The 20,303-nt window shown below is 52.1% G+C and overlaps 1 protein-coding gene across 9 annotated transcripts in view; it reads left to right on the forward strand.

The window, feature by feature from the left end:
• PPP1R12B (protein phosphatase 1 regulatory subunit 12B) overlaps positions 1-17,750 on the forward strand; it is a 125,616-nt gene extending 107,866 nt beyond the window's left edge. For 5 of the 9 annotated variants that reach the window (XM_075776197.1, XM_075776203.1, XM_075776201.1 and 2 more), the window contains 7 exons: positions 238-254; positions 737-881; positions 1,964-2,068; positions 2,331-2,384; positions 4,739-4,789; positions 9,944-10,124; positions 14,288-17,750. In XM_075776197.1, coding sequence (XP_075632312.1) covers positions 238-254; positions 737-881; positions 1,964-2,068; positions 2,331-2,384; positions 4,739-4,789; positions 9,944-10,078 — 507 coding nt within the window. In that variant the 3' untranslated portion in view covers positions 10,079-10,124; positions 14,288-17,750. The remainder of the gene's footprint in view (positions 1-237; positions 255-736; positions 882-1,963; positions 2,069-2,330; positions 2,385-4,738; positions 4,790-9,943; positions 10,125-14,287) is intronic. The other 4 variants (XM_075776199.1, XM_010299346.2, XM_075776198.1 and 1 more) reach the window with 3 other exon arrangements.
• Positions 17,751-20,303: the final 2,553 nt, after the last annotated feature.

Consider the following 20,303-nt stretch of genomic DNA (forward strand, 5'->3'; position numbering starts at 1 on the left):
ATGAAATCTGACATGCTTAAGGGAAGCTGAAGTAGTTGAAAAGATTTGGGCAGGGATCAGTGGTTCCCAGTTTGGGCATGGGAAATAACGCTCTTCAGCTTGTTGTGAGCTAGGTGCTGCTGTCAGAGGTAGGGAATTGCTGCTGCGTGGTAGCTCTGCAGTTCTTGAATTGAACCTTTAATTCTCATTATTAACTCCCTTTTTCTTTCTTTCTTTCTTTTTTTTTTTTTTGTTTAGCATGAAAGACTTTCCAGGTAAGAATTTTATTTTTTGGAGTTTTTTTCTATTTAATATTTCTTGACAACATGTTTTTATATGGCTTTGGGGATTCCCTGTGATTCAAATCAAAAGCGTGAGCTGAAGCTGGTACTGGCCATTTGGTCCTTACCTTTGCTCAGCTGTCGGGGTGGTTTACTTTTATCCTTGGCTCCCCAAATTCTTTAACAGCTTCTCTGCAGAGAGGAAGAACCCCTCTGTGCCCATTCCCACCATGGAGATCAGAGGTCCTTGGGAAATTACGGCCCGTTTGGGCTGATTCCCATTGGATTTTTTCCCAGTTTACAAACGGGGGTGGCAGCCTGGCCTTCGGCAGCGATGCCCTCCCGCGGGGCAGAGGGTGCTCCCAGCCGTCCCGGTGCCGGCTCTGCCACGGCGTCGAGTCCCAACCGCTCGGGCTCATCCTGGCCGTCCCAAAGTCACAGCGGCTCCGCGGTGCTACATCTTCATCATGTTTTAGGTTGGAAGCGGCTACGAACCCCGCCGCCGGTGACTCCTACAGCGATCGTGCCTCCAGCCGCTCCAGCGCCTACGCCCGGAGGGAGAACCGGCTAGCCGCCCTCAGCAGCAGAGCAGAAGAGGAGAGTAACAGGGACTATAAAAAAGTAGGATTTTTTTTAAATGTATTATTGTCACTGCATGCTCCTTAGAAGCTGGCTGTTGCTGCAGAAACCTGCGCTGAGAGTCTTTGGGAAGAAAGAGAAAAAGTTTATTTTCATTTTCTCTGTTTCCGTTGCTTTTGGAAGTCACACCAGCCTTTTTCAAATGTGTCAGCCCTTCAGAGGGTTGGAAAAGGGACAAGGGGCGAAAGGACGCCGTGCAAAGCCAGATATCTGGGAGAGGGGGATCAAGGAGTCGGGCTGGAGAAATGCTGGGAGGGATTTGAAAGGAGCGAGAAAAGCTGCCGTTGAGCATGCCAGCATGGCCTAAGCGTGCCTGTCCCCACCAAATTGGTTCTGCTGCTGTAACATTCCAGAATTCTTTTTTCTATACTCTCTGAAACTTTCAACCTGATCCTTGAAAGGCAGCAACATGGACTGCCACGCGCATCCGGTGTCGGTGCAAAGGTGTGTGAGGAGTAAAGAGGTGAAAGTGACCTTAATTCTGAAATGAGTGCGATGCTGAAAAGCCTCGTGCGGCAGCGGCACCCCACTCTTCCTCACGAACGCGTCTGGCCAGAAGAGGCAGGCACTATGCCCAGTTTGTCCTCTTAGAGGGGTGGAAATTCTGCTTGTCTGAAGGAAGTGAAAGGAAAAAACCCGTTTTGGAGTGGCCTGACGTTGTCCTCCTTTCTCCTCCTCTTCAAACTAAAAGCACGTGAGCAGCTAGGGGCTGTGGTGATGGGGAGCACCACAGGATCCCAGGTTCAGATACATCCAGCATACGTAACTTGGTACTTTATTATGCTTGGTGGTTTACCTAAATTAAAAACATTCCTTTGCCTCTTGGCTGCGTTTAAACACCCTACAAAATTAAACAGCTGTGTTCTTATTTCGTATGAATTATGAAAACGCAAGTAGAGCATCCAGGCTAGTTCTGTTTGCCCTTTTTCTAACATCCTGACGCGGGGGAGCGGAGCAAACCCCGCAGCTGCCTCTGCTCGGTGCCGGGGACACGCGTCTGCTCGGGGTAGCGCGGCAGCCGAAGAGCAGCCTGGTTAATGGAAACCTTTTGTTTCGTATTTCAGTTATATGAAAGCGCCCTGTCTGAAAATCAAAAGCTAAAGTCAAAACTGCAGGAAGCCCAGCTTGAGTTGGCCGACATCAAATCCAAGTTGGAAAAAGCAGCCCAGGTAAGGCAAAAGCCCTCTCCTAGGCTGGAGAAACTGAGCACCGGCCCATGCCAAGCCAGTGCAGGTTCCAGCACCGGAAAGAATTTAGCCCTTGGGAGGGGAGGTGCTGCAGAGGAGACTGTGATTTTTCACAGATATAAGTGTGGTTCTGTAAAGACTGCTGCTTCTCCGGGCAAGTGCATCCGCAGGCTATCCAGCCCTTTGTGCAGCATCCTGTGAATGCCTCTCAGTTTTAATAGCTTTCTATTTTTAATTTACATAGCAGAAACAGGAGAAAACTTCTGACCGGTCCAGCATGCTGGAGATGGAGAAAAGGGTATGTGTCTTTACTTTCTTCTGAGCCGCAATCTCTGCCTCATGTTGCTCTGCAAGGCACAGTAATTTCTTGAAGGAAAGTGTTAATTAAAAGATAAGTTATATTTTTGCCTTGTGGAGCAGCGCACAGTGATAATTGTGTTCTGACCTTTTCAGAGTCTGAGACTTTTCTGCTCTCTTTGCAAATCAGCTTCATTCTGATTTCTTTCTTTCGTTATAGCTGCAGACCAATGAATCGTATCGTGCCAAGAGACTGTTGGTCCATTATGCATTCAAATATTCTTGATCCTTATAAATAAATACTGGTTTGGGGGGGGGTGGTGGGAAGAAGGCAAAACACTACCTGGGTGTCTGTTTTGTGATTATACTTGAAATCTGCACGTTTGAATGCTCCTGCCTCAACTGAGCAGTCCGATTCATCGCAGTAAGCTAAGCTGCACGGGCAGCGGCTGGCTAACTCTGCCTTGGGTGGCCATAGCTGCGGTCCGATCGGAAGGGACCCGAGGAGATCTGTAGTGTGTCCCAGCAGAGCCAACCAGCTTAGTCAGGGCTTGTCCCCTGTCATTTTGTGAAGACCTCTGAGTGTTGACTTTCCTCAGCTGCAGCCCCTTCTTCCAGTGAAGAACTACCCTCACAGGGATTTGTTTGGGTATTTTTTTTGTTTTCCCTTACATCTAGGCAGAACCTCCCCTGCTTCAGCTGATGGCCGTTACTGCTCATTCTCCCACCACTACCTCTGTGGTTAATTAAAGCTGGGGCCTGGCTCCAGTTTCTCAGTAACATCCACTCGCGCGTTGGAGGGTCACCTCAAGCGGAGGTTCCTCCTGAAGTGTTTCATCTCCTGAATTTTTAGCAGCTTTGCTGGGTGGTCAAACCACGCGTTTACGTTTAGTTCTTACCATGAAAGACCTTAATTATTTATGTGTAATTGCTTCCCGAGATTGGCCAGCAACAGCGTGGAGGAGGTGATGTTCAGGATCCCCACTTTGGGCAGGGTTAGGCAGAGCCCGGCAGCCCTCGGGACGAGGGTGCGATGTTCCCACTGGCGCAGGTGCCAGGCTTCGTTGAACTTACCGAGGTCGCTGAAGCTGAGCTGATGCTCAGGCCGTGACACCGCGGTGTGAGCTCAGCTGCGCATCGCTGCACCAGCCTGCGCCCTGACACCAAGCTTCTCAAAGCACTGATCTGTGTGGACCTGATACCTAGGCGTGCTTAAAGCAGCGGGGTTATCAAATGTGCAACCGTGGCTGTCATCTGAACATAGCTGCTGGGGGAAGTCATGACACGGGTGGAGCTTTAATTTAGGGGAAAAAAAAAAAGAGCGTGATGGTCAGAGCGCTTGCCCTGAGCGGACATCCCCAACCATGGAGCTCACGCCGCGCGTCCCATCTCCCACCCGTGCGATGCTTCCAAGTTGGGGCAATGTCCTGCATCGCTTTTGTTGAATTAGGATCACGACAGCCACAAATACAGGTTTCTGAGAGACGGAGAGAAAAAAAGTGCCCGACTGTTCTCAGTAAAGATGGCATTAACTGTTTCCAGGATGGCTTACGGATTTTGCACTGACAAATCCCTGGATGAAGTGTGTTGTGGACAAAAAGTGACCCAGAACTCATCATCCACAGCCACACGCAAAAAGCTGTGTTTTCCTCACTTTCCTGAACTCATGTTTCTTTGCAGAGGGCGAAGGAACGGGGCAGAGGGTGTAAAGCCTGTTCCTGACCCACGTTTGCCTTCTCCTCCTGCTCAGTCCGCTTTCCTGGGACAGTTTGAGCCTTCTCCTCTTGAAGTCATGGATGGAGCCAGATCTCCCCTCTAGACAGGGGCTGTAGCTCATGGCACCACCAGTACTCACGTGGCAGAGCCGACCTGTGTAATTGTCGGTTTCCAAAATATACCGAAAGCAGTCAGCCCTAAATTAATCTGGGAGAAGCAGAACTTCCAGAATTTCCTTTCCGTGTTCACTGTTTCCTATTTGATGGGCTCGGTGAGTTTTCTCGTTGCCTCCTTTAGTGGGGTGCAGTTAAATCTGTGGCTTCACCTACAGAGCTCAAAATCACATCAGAAAGTCCTGAAAACCAGGATCACGAAAGGTGGGCAGATAGTTTCATGGAAGGGGCATGAAGAGAGCTCAGGATCTGTCGAAACGAGCCCAGCACATTTCTCCTGCTGGTTTACCAGCTGCCCTCTCCTGTCCGATCAGCTCCTAGTTGTAACCTGTGCGTTGCTTTGAGATGCTTCTCAGTGAATGCTTCTCCAGAAATATGAGGCTCTTGTTTTTCTTTAAAAGAAAATGTATACTGTAAGTTTTTCTTTCTTTCCATGACCATCTTTGTTATGAATCCTTGTAAACAGGAGAAGCGAGCCCTGGAGCGGAAACTCTCTGAAATGGAAGAGGAGATGAAGGTAGGAAATAATCTATTCCCTCTGTCTGTTCTGGGGTTTATGCTTTGAATTAATGTCTCCTGGGATTGTAGGATACTCAAGGTGTACATGGGAAGGGACTCGTGTTACCTCTGAGCGTGTTCCTTTATGCAGTCAGAACTGTAATGGCCATGTTCTCCAAACATGAACTACTAATGAAACTGTCCTATTATCATTCAGCTGATTGCACCATATGTTTAATTTGTTACGCTGTTTGATCTGAGAACTGTGAAAGCTGTTCTCCTTAATCGCTTTCCAAAACTAACCTTTTGTGGCATCGATGAGTTTCAGTGTGCTGATCCTCTGTGCTCTGAGTAGTCTGCAGCCCAAGTTAAGCCATTGTGGTTCTCTCCGGATGGGTAAGAAGACAAAGCTGGCTTTTGAGATCACGCACGCTAGCCAGGAAAAAACACAGAGTGATTGTATTTCTGTCCTCCCTTCCTAAAGCATGTTCTGGGAGGCTGTGGCAGTAAGTCAGCCTGGAATAGATTTCAGCAAAGAGGAATTTGCTTCCTGATGAAATGTGCAGCATGGCTTACTGTCACGAGACATCCGCCACCGACTGCTCCTTCGCGTTCTCTCTCTCGTGGCATTGCTTCGAAGGATGGTTCTCCTGCCGCGGGTTGGATGCCCTGCAAGCACGGGGCGAGCGGGGAGCACTGCAGAGCAGGAAGCAGTGTGTTTTGCCGCCTAAGTACACCTAAAACTTCACCGATTTTTGCAGTGTTACATCATTTTACGCTGTGTTTTAATGCTCGTATTCACAGAACGCCCCCCCTTTGCTCTGTGCCCTGCGCTTTCGTTCCCTTTGAGCATGACGCAGGTGGGACCAAGCCACGTTAGAAGGAAGGACCCCGTCTGAGAGCCGTGAGCTCTCCCGGCAGGGTGCACTGATGGAAACAATTTTCTGCCGCCCCGTAGGAGGTTCCAACTTTATGTTTCTATTTAAAGCTTCTTATCTTTACCGAGCATACGTCTTTGAAAGGACCCGTTGGCTTGTGCTGCAGAAGGAATTGGTGGAGTCTTACTGCAAAGGCTCTCTGGTTCCTTCGCAGAGGAGGACAGAAGTGGGGATGTGCTCGCCAGAAGGGGAAGGAGAAAGGACTGACTGTGCCGAAATTCCAAATTCTTCGTTCACTGAACAGATAGTGACCTTTAACTCCAGAGAGACCTTCCTGTAGCGACAGAGATATGGCCTTCGAGAGGAAGTGCAGACAGTAGCAGTTTGTGGCGTTTCTTCAGCTGTGCAGATCGCTCCGCAGACCAGCTCCGTCCATGGAGTAAAAAGACAAATTGGTGTCCTCTAGTGGCCTGTCGGGTTTGAAACATTTATATTGGTGCAGAAGGCGGTTAATGAAAGAAGGTGCCCGCAAGAACTGTAGGACGCAGCCAAAGCGCCTCCCATTCAGGCGGTCTGGAGCTGCTGACTGATGGAAGCCAAGATGGTGCAAAAGGAGAAGCACTGCCAGAAGTTTGACATGTTCTTACGTTGTCCCCAGAGAGGTGCTGGAGACGTGAGCTAAAGGAGCCGGTGGACCAGCTGAAAATGAGCTGTCAGGTCCTCGAGGCCTCTTTCCTCTCTGCTGTGTTCCTGCTGCATTGAACAACCAAAGTGGCCTTTAGTTAATAAATAGACATGGAATTAGAAGATACCTCTTCTAAGGTGCTACTACGTTTCCATTAGTTTTTGAAAAATATTCAAGCGTGTGGCGAGTACCTGGGTGCACTGTGACATGCCTATTGGAGAGCCACTCAGTCAAAAGGAGTATAAAATCTCTGAAGGTAAAAACGCTGAACTGGACAAGCACCTTCCACCTCCGCTTTCAGCAAGCCTTAAAGTGGGAGAGTCAGCCCGGTTGTGTTTGCCTGGAATGCGATAACTGCCGCAGAGCATCTGAGTTAACCCCTAGTCGAGCCAGGAACACAGATCTATTAATTCTGGTTAGACTTTCATTCCTGCTTCTTGCGCATGTTGTCGAGCGGAATCAGAAGGAGTAAGCGACTTAAGCAAATCCACCAGTTTCCTTGAACGCAGAGAGCGGCAACGGCAAACAGCCAAACACGCCGGGTTATGAGGTCGCGGGTAATACCGCTGGGTTCGGGATTCTTCCTTCTTTGAGGTGACCCAGTCCGGCACGGCTCACATCCAGCTTTGTGGTCCTGGGGTGTCGGTTCTGTGCATCGGGTGTCCTGGCCAGGGCAGCTGAGTCCCAAGGGAGAGGAGGCACAGCAGTGGTCACAGGATGGTCCTGGGTTTCTGTGACAGGAACGCTTTGTGCTTCGGGCTTTGCTTGAGGTAATGAGCTTCGTTCCTTTCGTGAGTTTAGCGCTGCTAACGAAGCAATCAAGAAATGGAGAGGAACTGGACAAACTCGGTAATCTCAAGAACTCCTTGGTGCCGGAGCTGCTCCCGCAGAACTGCTCTTGTGAAGGTGACAGAGCGGTGCGGCATTCTCCTAAGTGACTGCAGGATTGGACTGGAGATACGGCAACTTGGCTGAGGAAGGAGAAAGAAAATTAGCATTTGCGCTGAACTGAATTCAGTGCCAAGTGCCTGAGGTCCCAACTTAACGCAGCAATTTTTCTTGAAGGTCACAGAAGCTTCTTTATTCCGTAGCAGCACTGCACCTCCTGGTTTTGTACGTTGTGTGTGCTTTGGGCATTGTTATTTCCCCTAGCATTGCAGGCACAAAATCCTTTAATTGAAGGTAGGTACAGCTGAACTGAGAAACCTGCTTTCGGTAAGCCAAGTATCAAGCAGAGTGATAAGCAATCGCAGCGGTACCGTCCAAATTCTGGTCTTCGCCCTTGGCTTTGGTCCCAGCTTCCTGGCCTTTCCTGGGTTTCTTGGATAAATAGAAGGCTGTCCTGCCTGCAGCACGCACACATTTTTACGTACGTGATCCTTTTTATCGGCTGTGGCGGCGTGCTGAGGCTGAGCTGCATCCAGTTGTGCCACGCTGAGGTTTCGTGCTATATTCATATGGAAAAATAAAGGTGGTCTCTAAAATGATCACAATCGTTTCCATCTCGCGTAGCACGGCACCCTGTTTGACGTGTTTGATGTTTTCTGCCAGCCAGATGCTCATCTGTGTTCCCTGTGATAAAACAGAGAACGTTTATCATCCATGGTAGCACCAAAAGAAACGACTTTTCCAGGATGAACCATCCTCCGGTGGCTCCTGGGTGTGATTTAGCACAGGACAGACGTGTGATGGCCACCTCTGTCCTCACCGAGCACCGGGGGGAGCCAGCACAGCTCGGGCGGGTTAAGTGATGGATAGATGGCTGAGATCGGGCAAGGGGGGATCTCAGTGCCGAGGTGTCCCTGAAGCCCCCCTGCAGTTTGTTGGCCGTAGCTCTGTCTCAGGACCTACTGATTTATCCAGTGTCGGAATTGCGTTGGCGTAGTCAAAATAGCAGGAGCTGCTTTGTCAGTTCGATGCCCTCAGAGGGGCTCAAAGCCCATCCTTGGCTGGCTCCCTGCGCTCACCTGCCTTGCTTCCGTTGGTTTTGCAAGGCTTTTGGATGAGACATCTTGATTCCTTACTTGGGAGCAGAGGCAATGCTTTTGGGTAGCTAAGAATGAAGCTGCTGGCTGGGGGCTACACGAAGTACTTCTTCTTTGTACAGGAACGGGCCCTTGGGCAAAGTGTCCTGGGACGCAGCAGGTTCCTCGCCAGCTGCAGGCAGCGCCACGTCGTGCAAATTAGGTGGAAATTCATGCAAGTCCTTTGTATCACAGTAGATTTGCCCACGCAAAGGGCAGACAGTGACCTCCCTTTGAGTGCTTTCTGCTGATTAAATGGCAGAAAGGAATCCCCTTCCCAGCAGACCCTTCCCTCCATCTCCTCCCTGCCATTGCAAGCTCGCAAGTCAGAGGACGCAGGGCACGATGGTTTGCAGAGCTGCTTTGGTTCTGGGCTGGGATTTTTTCATTTGAACTTAAAGCTACTCTTCTCGCAGATGTTTCCCTTCCTGCCCGGTGTCTGTGCTCCCTCCACCATGGAGGAGGGTTTCACGTTCATGTGGCCTCGCTGCCTGACGAGCTGTTGGGGGGAAGGAGGGACGGGACCCTGCCTTCAGCGTGTCCTGGCACCCGCACTTGGTATAAATGTCCAGCACGTGGTTTCGCTTTAGCATCCCTGGGAAAAAATTTCCTTGTAGAAACGGTGATGTCTGCATGGCTTTTACCATTTTCCCGTTTTTGCCTTCCTCATTGCTTTTATGTTCTGTGTCTCCCCGTTGCCACTGTACCTGTGCTAGCCTCAGCGGTGGGGCTCGATTTCTGCACCGTCCTTTGGCACTTGTTTCTTTTGTAACCAAGAATGCCACGTTTTCCCGTGCCTTCCGTGTAAGATGCTGTCGTTCAAACTCCTCTAGTTAAAAAGAGCAGTTTAAGGTTCTGACTTCTCACCTCTGGAGATCAGAGACGAATTGAGCCCCGTGACAGAGCAGACTTGAATCTGGGCAGGGATGAAAAATCCACTCGCGCCCCAGGGCTTTTGGCAGGACCGAAGGCTGAGCGGACCCGAGAGCCGTCCTTCAGGTGCCGCAGGGACGAGGGATGCGAGCAGGCACGGTGCGTGTCTTGGTGTTGGCTGTGGGACAGGGACACTTCCAGGTGCTTCAGTCGCTCCCGTGAAGCTTTGATGGCTCTTGGCTACGCAAGACTGCTTTAGCTTTTAGAGACAGAGGAAGAAAAGGATTTTTAGAGAAATTCACGGTTGCCAGTGGTGTTTTCAAAGCCTGCGTAGGTGGTAAGTCGGTGATAGTTCTCGCAGTAGTTCCTCAGTCCAGGGGCCATGTGCTGCTGGAGCTCCCTGTCTGGGTAAACTGGAATATAACCTGCGAGAGACTGTCCTGCTGTGTGGTGGGAAATCCCTTTATTTGACCTTTTCAATGGCTTTGGGGGCTGCTGGAGAAAGGGATGGTTCCCAAAACATCCTCCGTGTGCTGTGAGGCTTTCCCCATACGCATCTGAGCTGCTGCCCATCCACCAGTCACTGCTACTAATATTTCTTTTATTCTTTCTTTCTTTTACTGCTCGTGGACTGAATTCACGTTTCTGTGCCCTTTTGTCTTCGTGGTGTGTTTTCTCTGTATTTTTCTGTCCACTCCTCTCGCTCTCTGCAGAATCTCCACCAGCTCAAACAGATTCACACTCTGAGGCAGATGAATGAGCAGCTGCTGGCTGAAAACAGGGCTCTGACCCGGGTCGTAGCCAGACTTTCTCTGCCTGCCAAGCCCTCCGAATCAGAGGAGCTGTAGCCGCTTTCCCTCCGGCTCATCTCGCCTCCCTCCTCCACTCTTCCAGGCAGGTCTCCGCTCCCTTGGCCGGGCTGTTCCCCCTCACCTCGTTGCTCTCGAGGGTGGCTGGTGAAGCTTGCGGCTCAAAAGCAGCATGTGGCGAAGGATTCTCCGGAAGCCAAAGGCATGGCGTTACTGCCCGGCCGAAGGCAGGCTTTCGCTGAAGACTCTGTTCGATCCCGCTGACTTTCGCTCTGCTTGGCGGATGATGCTCTGACCTCGCCATTTTACTAACCGCCCGCATCGGGGCCGGAGGCAGGGGTGGAGGGGGGTTGCCTTGTCCGCGCGGAACCCGTCGTGCGGGAGAGAAGCAGGAGGACGTGCTCCGCGCCTTGACGCGAGGGCGTAGGGCTGGGCGGATGGTGCTGAGGGGCAATGGACCAGCTGCTTCCCTGCAGCTTTACGCTGGCAGATGGCTTTGGGGCGGCTTCCCAGCGCCACTGGGGCAGCCGGCAGCCCCGTCCGCATTGCCTTACCTCGAGGTGGGTGGTTTATGCTGCCTGTCTGCTCATAACACAATTCTTTTTTAATGGGACTTAGTTCAGTGGGAAGCTGGCACCCAGAAAATGAGATTATCCGAAGGCAGAATGAACATCTAATAAATTTCTAGGGATGTTATGAAAAGTGCACATTTTAGACAGGAAAGTGATATTTAGAAAACCTACAACCGGGCAGTCCTCAGCAGGTTTTCTTGGTCACTTGAGCAAAGAGAACAAGCTCCGTCCTTCATTTTAAGGAGTCTGAGTTCAGTTTTCAAGTCCGAGCTCACAGGCTGCAGCGTCCCCTCTGCCTCCTGCGCCCTGGCTACGAGGCAGGCGAAGCGCTCGGAGGCCGACCATACGCGCTTTCTTCTTTCATCTCCTGTTTTAAATTCAGCGCAGAGCAATTAGTGTTTGAAATCCAGGGACAAGCCTCCCATAAGCTTTGCCCTCATGCAGTTCAATCACATCCTTTCTTGCTACGTCATTGGTTTGGTGCTAAAATAAAACTGTAAATGCTCCTTTCTTAGGGCCCTACCTGTCTTTTGCAGGTTGGTAGGGATATTCAGATCCCTTCAGATGTAGCTATTGTTTTTTAAAAAAAGGAAGAAGCAGTCCGCTCTCGTGGGCTGGAAGTGGCACTGAGGTATAAAAAAAAAAATAAAATCTGTTCTTAGCACACACATTGTATCAAGGATGATTAACCATCAAAACAAACTAACCAGGGGAATCGTGGCTTCCCCTTTCCGGGAGTCTCAGCTCAAGACCGTGCGCGTGTCAGAGGGGCTGTTCCGTGTTGCCTGGCCTGAAACGTGCAGACGGTCAGGTTAAATGATCTCCCCGTCTGTCTGGTTTAAACCTGCGGAAGCATTCTCCAACCCGTCACCAACTCGTCCCTTCGCCCAAGCGGTGAGTTTAAGTCATTCTCCTTCCCGACGTGCTTTGAGATCTGAGAGGGAAAATTGAGCAAAACTAGTTCCAGACTCAGAGAAATGTTGTTTCACCAACTGTAAGTCACCGATCTCTCTTCTTCTCCAAGGAAATATTCGCATTTTCGCTTTCCCCCCGCTAACGCCCCTCTGCTCTGACGGCGCCCTGGCTCTCGTGCAGGCTGGCTGCGGCATGGGTGGACTCATCCTTCCCGGCTTGCTTGCAGGCTTTGCCGCTGTCCGAGCTGGAGAAGTCGCGTGTCTGCAAGCTCTGCTGATTGGTTTTTTTCAGCTCTTTCAGTAGGTCTAACACAGGATGTTGCTGGAACCTGTAAACGTTGTCTCACTGGGGTCTGTAGACATCACAGCTATGCAGTGATGTCACTGCTTTAAACTCGGACAGATTTACCGGGCCTTTGCAGCAGTGGTGCTTTTCAAAGAACTCATTTTCTAAAACCCACGTAATTTCTGAGGTGCCACCTTCCCCAACCTCACAGGTACCACATAGCACCGCCGCGGGGACCAACCTCCGGCCCCAGACTCGCTCCACACTGACGCTGCATCACCATCCCGTGCAGACTGTGCCGTGTCCCCCCTCGCCATTTCCAGTGAGACATTTATAAAGCTCCAGTTTCCAGCCCCGGCGTTACTAGCCTGCTTCATCTGCAGTTTCTTTTCCCCAGCTCGAGGCTGCTTTGCTTTGACGGGAGGAATGCCCTTGGCCTGGGAGGAACAAAATTTTATAAGGTTGATTTTTAGTTTTCAGAAACTTCAGTGGGAACTGATGGAGTGGGGTTACAGCCGGGAGCCTTTCCAAGGAGCACTCGCTTTACACGTACTTACACTCCTTCCTTTTCGAATAATTCACCACGGTTGCATTCGAACGCGTGTGAGGCGTAGGCACCGTCAGAGCTCCCAGTACGCTGTAGGCCCGCGATGGTTGCTCTCTGATGTTGCTTCTGGGAACTTGTGACAGATTTTCTCTACCAAAGCAAGTGGCAGAACTTCATAGCACTACCTTACCATGGTGACGGACACGTTCAAGGCTGCAAGGCCACCCCAAGCAGTGACGTAGAGAGGACAGGGACTGTCCGTCTGCAGACCCCAGTAGGTGGTTGAAGTGTCGCAGTGCACGGGACGGGAAGGCACTGCGCTCTGTTGTGGGTGTTCGATGAGGAGACGGAGGTGTGCAGAGTGAGGCGGCAAGTGCTGTCCCCCCTTTCTCTGGGCTCCAGAGCACTTTGGTGATGGGCGATGCCTCTCGTTTGGCTGCGAGAAATTGCGTTAAGGAGTCCTGACTTCTGTTCTGGTAACAGCCCTGTCACGGGGACGTCCCTGTCGCACCACCACTGGGTCTGGTGAGACACTTCAAGCATCACTAGCGAAACTCCGGCCAGCCCATCGCGCAGTTTTACCCTTTCCCCAGTGTCCCGCCATGCTGCAACCGTCCCCCTCCCCTCTCTCTTGCAAAACCTCCCGTCTGGAGCATCCAGCGCCAGCAGGGATGGGGTTGGGCGCGTTGGGGCCGGGCATGGCTTGGCCTGGCTGGGAAAGGAGGGAATTGCTCCGGCTGGAGCCATGGGAGCCACTCGGAGCTGGAGCTGGTGGCAGCGGTGGTCGTGGAGGGGCTGTGCGTGAGAGGAAGGGGCAGGAGGTTCTGGTCAGGGCTGGAACTCCAGCTCAGGAGGAAGGAGAAGGGGATTTTGAATTTGGGAGAACTCCTCGAAGACGCACCTCAGCAGAGAGAAGTCATCGCTGAGCTCACGCCGGTGCCGTCCATGCCTGTGTGGGCCCCTGCTCCAGCCTGGCTCATCCCAGCAGGTTGTGGGGCTGCTGGCACCCCGGTGCGATTACAGGTTGTGGGTCACAGCCCGGGACGGCAGCATGTCCTTCCAGCCCCCGAACGGCTGGGGACAGCCCACCGAGGGTCACCCGCCTGCAGGAGGGCTTTTTGCCACTGAGAAATGCTGGAAAGATCTTGTCGAAGCGATTTCTTCCTCTGCTTCTATCAAAACGCTTTCTGGCTGTTGTCTGTGTTGTGACCCTTGGTTGAGCTCCAGCATTCAAAATTGAGCACCGAGGAGGTATCATCTGCAGCGTCAGTGTATTCTACCGGTCCTCTGGCCATGGCATGCACATTTGCATTAAACTTCTATGAGATCCCAAAGAGATTTGGGGTTATTCTAAAGAGATTTTGCAAGCCAGGCTTGGTCCAGTTCTGAGTTAGAATTTCAAACCTTTGTTTTCCCCTCCAGTCCTGGCAAAACGGAGCAAACAAATCAGAAAAAAAAACCAAAAAACAACAGCTTTATGGTTTTCTGCCGAGCCCTGTATAGCCTCAGGGAACAGATTTGGGATGAAAAAGCTCAGAAATGGTTCCTGCCCTCCCAGCCTGGTCCTGACCTAGTGCTGGGGCTGCAGCATCGCTTCTCACCATGGGCTTTCCCAGTGCCAGGGGGGTCCCTGGCTCTTCGCCATGCTCGAGTCCCCTCTCGACCCCTCCACACCTGATGCCCGGTTTGTAAAAATCCTGGAGACGTTGCAGAGAAATTATTGACATTAAAAGTGCGCCGGGTGGGCGGTGTACAGGAGGGAAAGCTCTGCACGCTGCTGTGGCACATCAGCGGTGAGGACACAAGCCGAGCATGCAGCTGCTGCCCTGGCGCAGGGATGCCACGTCCCTGCGGTTCCCTCCACGCTGTAGGGCTTGTCCAGCCGGCAGCGCCGAGCTGCGATCCCACCTTGTCTTTGTCTCTCTGCAGATTTTGACAGAGCTGAAGTCGGACAACCAAAGGCTGAAGGACGAGAACGGAGCCCTCATTCGTGTCATCAGCAAGCTCTCCAAATAGGAAGCCCGAGCAACGGCAGGACAAAGAGGGGTGCCCAACACGAGCTGCCAACCCCGCCACCAAGCCCTACCCCCCTCTTTTCCTCCTGTCAAAAGTACAGCAAACATTTCAGCCATGGGATCAATCTGTCACACCTGCCTTGCCCTGCCCTTTGCTGTACATTCCCTTTCTGCCCTTATTTCCCCTACGACACACACCCCCTGCCATTTTATTATTTTTAATTTAAGCATGTTGTGGTATCTCGGACATTTTATTCAAGGGAGAAGAGAAACGTGAGGACTGGGTTTGAGCTGCCAAAACTTCTTCTTCCAGAAGCCCAGTATTTGGTGTTGGACTCCGATCTGGAGTAGGTAGCTCCTACTTTAAAAAACGACACCTAAAGAACTAATCCAGCACATCCAAGCCCTTTACAGGTGGGAAACATAAACACGGGCTGGGACTCTGCACATCAGCCCACCCGAGATGTGGGACTCTGGTTAAAACGTGATGCTGTGAAAGCCACCGGGGCTGATTTGTATACCAGGCTGTCGACAGCTGCTTTGCACAGAGACCTTCTCCTTTCGCCCCAGTAGACCAAGTCTTTAATAGAAGATTTTGAACCCGTTCAGTAACATCAGCGCTGACTCTCGGCGTCAGACCCCCTTAGCCCTCACCCTGCCCTTCCTCCGCAGCCCGAGTGATTTGGTATCGCATCGTATCCTTCCGGGGCTCCTGTCTCAGTAGTTAGTAGCATCTGCTAATTGCATCTGGACTCTTGCTCCTCCGGATAGGATGTATCACAGATACTTGCCAAGCTTTCTCAAGGACAAGCTTGAACCCCTAGAGAGGCTCTGCTGCTTTCACATGCGTATGAGTGTGAATCACCTTGCAGGGCGCTGTGCCCACCCCAAAAACCAGCCTCCCCGTCCTAACAGCCATCTGGGACGTTTTCCTGCTATCTTCATGAAGGCAGTGCCCTGCAGAGGAGTCTGGTCTGGTATTTCAGGTGCCTTGCTCTGATTTACGACAGGAGGCTGAGAAGTGAAAGGCATCACTGGTTTGTTGTAGGAGAAGGACCGCCAGAGTCCAGTCCCACCCACCCATCTGTTGGTGAAGAACCTTGATGCAGTTGGGTTTCAAGGCAGAGGAACACGAAGCAGTGACCACTTTTCTCCCGTGTGCCTTGGAAAGGTGTGGGTGCATCGGTGTCTGAGGGACAAGGAGCTACCCTTGGGCATGCTGGTGACTGTAACGCTAGGATGAAAGTCTTTTAATCTGTCAAAAGCTTGCAATAAGCCTTGACCTTGAAGGAAACCTCAAAAAAAACCAAAACCACCCCTCTTTAATGTTATACGTACTCAGAACAGTTTGAAATTGTTCTCTCTATGGGCATTTAGACAGCGGCTCCTCTATGTGCTCTGTGATTTTGATGATAGCAGCGGTATCCTGTCATCAGATCTGTTGAGCTTCCCCTGAATAGACTCCTCTCGACCGATACCTTCCCTCTCAAAGACTTCTCACTGTATCCAAACCACTTTCCCATCTACATCCTTCTATATTTGTCCTTTCATTTCCTTTCTCCTTCGATTTCCCTGCTCCGTCTGGCTGAGAGTTGCGGTCTCAGTCATTGAACTTGGAGGTTGCCATGAAGAAGTTGTCCCCGCCTTCCCAGGCACCTCTGCTGACTGTGGGCTCGTGGCTCCTGCCGGGCTGGTGGGACTCTTTCCGCTATGAGAGAGATAGATGAGATACTTGAACACGAGCATAATTCTTGAGCTTGCTCAACAGGGTGAAGTTTCTCTCTCTCAGTCCATCCTGGGCTTTTTGGAACCTTTTGCTGGTTATTGCTTCAGAAAGTGTGTTTTATTTTCCTCTCCCTTGGGCTTTTTTTCTTTGCTTTGGGTTTGCTTTTTTTTTCCCCAATTCTCCTTTTTTTGCCCTTCCCCTCCCTATCCTGCCTGTTTCCACCTCTCTAGCTCTTCTTCGAGCTGTTGTTTTTTCCCCAGGCAGCTCTAGACAGAGGTTCCTCTTCCACCACTCTTCCGCCAGCGGAGTTACTTGTGCGCAGCACGAGATGCCGTTTCTCCTGGTACGCCGAGGCCCTTCCTCTGCTGCTGTGCTTTGGGGAGGAAGAGACCAAAGCTGGTAACGGCATCAGGGTTTCTGCAGAGCACTGCCTAAGCCAGGCATCCTTTTTATATTACTTTATTTTAACCCTGCTATATTTAACAGCTTTAAGTCTTGAGATTCAGTCAATACTTTTTCTGCACGCCATTCCCACTTGGTGCACTCTTTATGTGAGTACTTCTGCGGTTCTTGATGTTTTTTCTCTTGGTGACCCACTCCTCGCTCCAGACTCGGGCGCTCTCAGCTCTAACCAGGAGCCCAGTCCCTGCTGTGCCCCGCGGAGCAGAAGCTGTTCACCTGCTGGGGCCGCTGGTGGTTGGCGCAGCGCTGGCTCGCCGACGCGCCCGTCTCGGGTTGTGCATCCCAGCAGGTCGAGGGACGAGATTTCAGATCCTGTTCTTCTCACGAGGCAGGTTCCCAGCAGCGTGAAGAAGCCTGGTATCTGTTTTAGGGAGAGGGTTCAACCCAATCTGACAAATCCATCCTGCACTGACGTTTTTGCCCCTTCCTACCAGGACACTCGTTGTGTTTTATCCTGAGGAACAGTATGCAAAAGGTGCGGAAGGCTTAATCCCTCTGCGTGGCACCTTGCAAAGCCAAACCACTTCAGATGACGTGTCTGCTTAGCACTGGATTACCCCCCCAAACTCTGACTAGGGTAGAGGACCCACCAACAGTTCCGTCTCGCTGACTAGCCAAAGCTGTGAGTATTTTGGGATGGCGATTGCAACTGCAAACCAAATTCTTGAGAATGAATTTTTTTTGGTCTCACTTAATGCCTGACATACCCAGTGCACTGAGGAGGTAACGAATAGGACGCCTTGCACCCTGCGCTTGGGACAGAGCGCAAAGCAAGCGGTTTTTAAAACTGATCCCTCTTTGAACCAGAGCATTTGCTGGACGTGGTCTCCGCTGGAGAACACGAGTTGGATTTTTTTTTTTTTTTTTTCTAAGCAATTGCTTGGGGTGAATTCATTTTTATTGCTTGGGGTGAACCCGCCTATTGTGGCTGCGAGTTTGATGATGGCTCTTTGTAAATAAACTCCTTGGAGAAGCAGGACTAGCTTATGAGATGGGGAGAGAATGTATTTTTATGCAACTTTTGAGTGGCCTTTCAAACCCTGAGATGAATGATTTGTTTTACTGGTTGTTGTTATATAGTATTATAAGTATTATGTGTTTGAAAGTTTGGGAAAACTATTCACATCTATGATGCTTGTAAACACAACAGTATTTATAAATGAATAAAATAAGAGTTGATAAAATAGAAGCTTTGACTTTGCTTCCATCTTTCTGGAACCTGGGAACCTGCTGCAAGTTGTTTACCCTAAAACGCCCTGTTTCTCCCAAAACGCCCACAGCACAGCAGTATCAATCGTCCAGAACAGCGGCAATGCTCTGCAGCCGCGTCCCTGCTGCAGTTATGGGACGAGAACGGCAGCGCTCCACTGCGTGCCCGGTCAGGGAAAGCTCAAACGGAGGAATTGTGGATGCGCATCCCGGAAAGCTGCCCACCCGCCGGGCAGGCGAACGGCAGAGGGGTCCTGCCCGACGGCTCTGAGCGCGGCGGGGTGCAGGCCCGTCTCCCTCCGCGGTGCCCAGCCCTGTGTTTGCTCAGGAGGTCGGTCGGGACAAGCCCGTGGCAAAGACACTTTGTCCAGAGTGAGGTTGCTAGAAACCCGCGTATTTTGGTCTTCGGAGGTGGTTACTGCAGCTCGAGCTCTTCCCCTCGGGGTTAGGGGCATCCAGCGCCTCTGCAGAGCAGGGCAGGACCTAACCGGGACTCTGCGGACCCAGCAGCATGTGTTGGGGATGAGGAATTTGGTGGGGACCTTTGATGGCTTCCCACCTGCACCCCGTGCCTGGGCCAGCCAGGGCACCACGGCTCGAGGGACATCCCCGCCGTGAGTGCGAGCACACTCATGTTTCAGGGGATCCGGGCCCTCGCGGGGCAGCCCTCGCATCCCCATCCCTCCATCCTCCCTGGACTCGCTGCCCTGGGACCTGCCCCCCCACCACGGACGCCCTGCTGAGCCCCAAGTAGCAAGACCAGAAGGAACTGGGGCTCCTTTCAGCTCGTTTCTTTAATAAGGAGACAGATATCATTACAAAATAACCATTTAACGATAAGAGACAGAAACAACAGAGTCCACACGAGAGGAAGGGGCTTTAAAAGCAGCTTCCCGCCGGAGCCGAGCGCTGCGGGGGCCAGGCCGGGGCAGAACAGGGCCGGACCGGGGATCCTTGGCTCCAGGGCTGCCAAAGGAGCTGCTCTTCCCTCCCGGGTTTGGGGGCAAAAAGGAAAAGCAAGCCGAGCTCTTTGCCAAGTGGATTTGCTTCCTTTTAACCCCAGGAGACCAAAGCCGAGCGTCTCCACAGCACGGCTGGGTTTCCACCGCGGGGCCGCCGGGAGAGGGGAGAGCTGGCTCTCGTCCCCGAAACAGAAACCGCCTGACCAGACGTGGCAGAAAAAACCCAAATTGCTCTCAAAAGCCTTTTCGCCACCGGATCTTCACCGCATCCCGGCCTTGCCATTGCAGAAGTGCCGCTGGCAGGTCGACCCCCAGTGCCTGTCCCCAGCGCTGCCCCGTCCCCTCACCCAGCACGACAGCGGCATCCGTGGCCACCAAGGTGGTGGCCGCTGCAGCCGCTGCGGCTCTTCCTGGCAGCCTGGCTCCTCTGCCGAGCCCCATGAAACCAGGGGGGACGGTGGACACACCGGGGCGGGGGGGGAAGGGGGTCACGGCTCGCCTGTGGGCCCATCCCTGGGGGTCCCAGCACACCGTGGGCTAATATGGCTTCTAAAGTTGCTCTGACGGTGAAATGCACCAACGCGACACAGGCCACCAAAGCCACGATGTTGCCGCTACCCGGCCGTGGTATAAATGCGACAAGATACAGGAACAAGACACACATGGAAGTCACGGCTGCGTCGGTGACGGCTCACCCTCCGCTGGCGGGACTGGCTTGGCATGCTTTGCTTCTTGGCATTATTTTCTTCTTTTACATCATTTTATTTTTTTATTTAATTTGGGGCAAATAATCAGGGCAATGGAGAGCACTCGGGCAATGAGTTTTGTTTGTCGACGTCTCTGCCTCGCTGGAGAAACGTGGTCGGGACGGAGGTGCTGGTGGCGGCGAGCAGTGGGGCAGAGCGTGCAGCGCCGTGCTCGGCTTTAACCATGCTGCTACTGCTACGTGGCTGCATCTCATGCACTGGTCATGGTATATACAGCTATGTCTCCATATAGTTTTAACTACACACACCTAAGGGGGGGGGGGGGTCAGAGGCAGCGCAGATGGCTTTAATATGTTGGTTATTTTTCCCTTTTTTTATTAAAAAAAAAAAAGACTTATGTATTAAAGTCACAGTTTCCCCTCCCGAGGCTTAAAGACTCTGAGTGGAACCAGCCGCGTGCGACCTCCACTCCCGGTGAGACCCCGGGCGACGCGGCGGGTCTGGGCGTGCGGGTGGAGGGGTGGGTGTGCATGGGGGGGGGTGCATGGCGGGGGGGGGTGCATGGGGGGGGTGTGCATGGAGGGGGGGGATGTGCATGGCGGGGGGGGTGCATGGGGGGTGCATGGGGGGGGGGGGGTGTGCATGCATATGTGTGAAGGGCTGGGCACACTTGCAGACAGGAGGATTTTAGTGCTCTTTCCAATTCCTTTTTTAACCCATTTCCATGTAAAGCAAACGCCCCCCCCGTTGCCTGGACGGATTCCAGAACGAGACTGAGTCAAGAGACCGAATCCTGCCAGTGCCCAGGGGCATCAGCCGCCCCAGCTCCCTGTTCATTAAAAGCACCCCGAGATTTCTTCTCCC

The sequence above is a fragment of the Balearica regulorum genome, chromosome 25 (assembly GCF_011004875.1).
Source record: "Balearica regulorum gibbericeps isolate bBalReg1 chromosome 25, bBalReg1.pri, whole genome shotgun sequence".
NCBI classification, from domain to species: Eukaryota; Metazoa; Chordata; class Aves; order Gruiformes; family Gruidae; genus Balearica; species Balearica regulorum.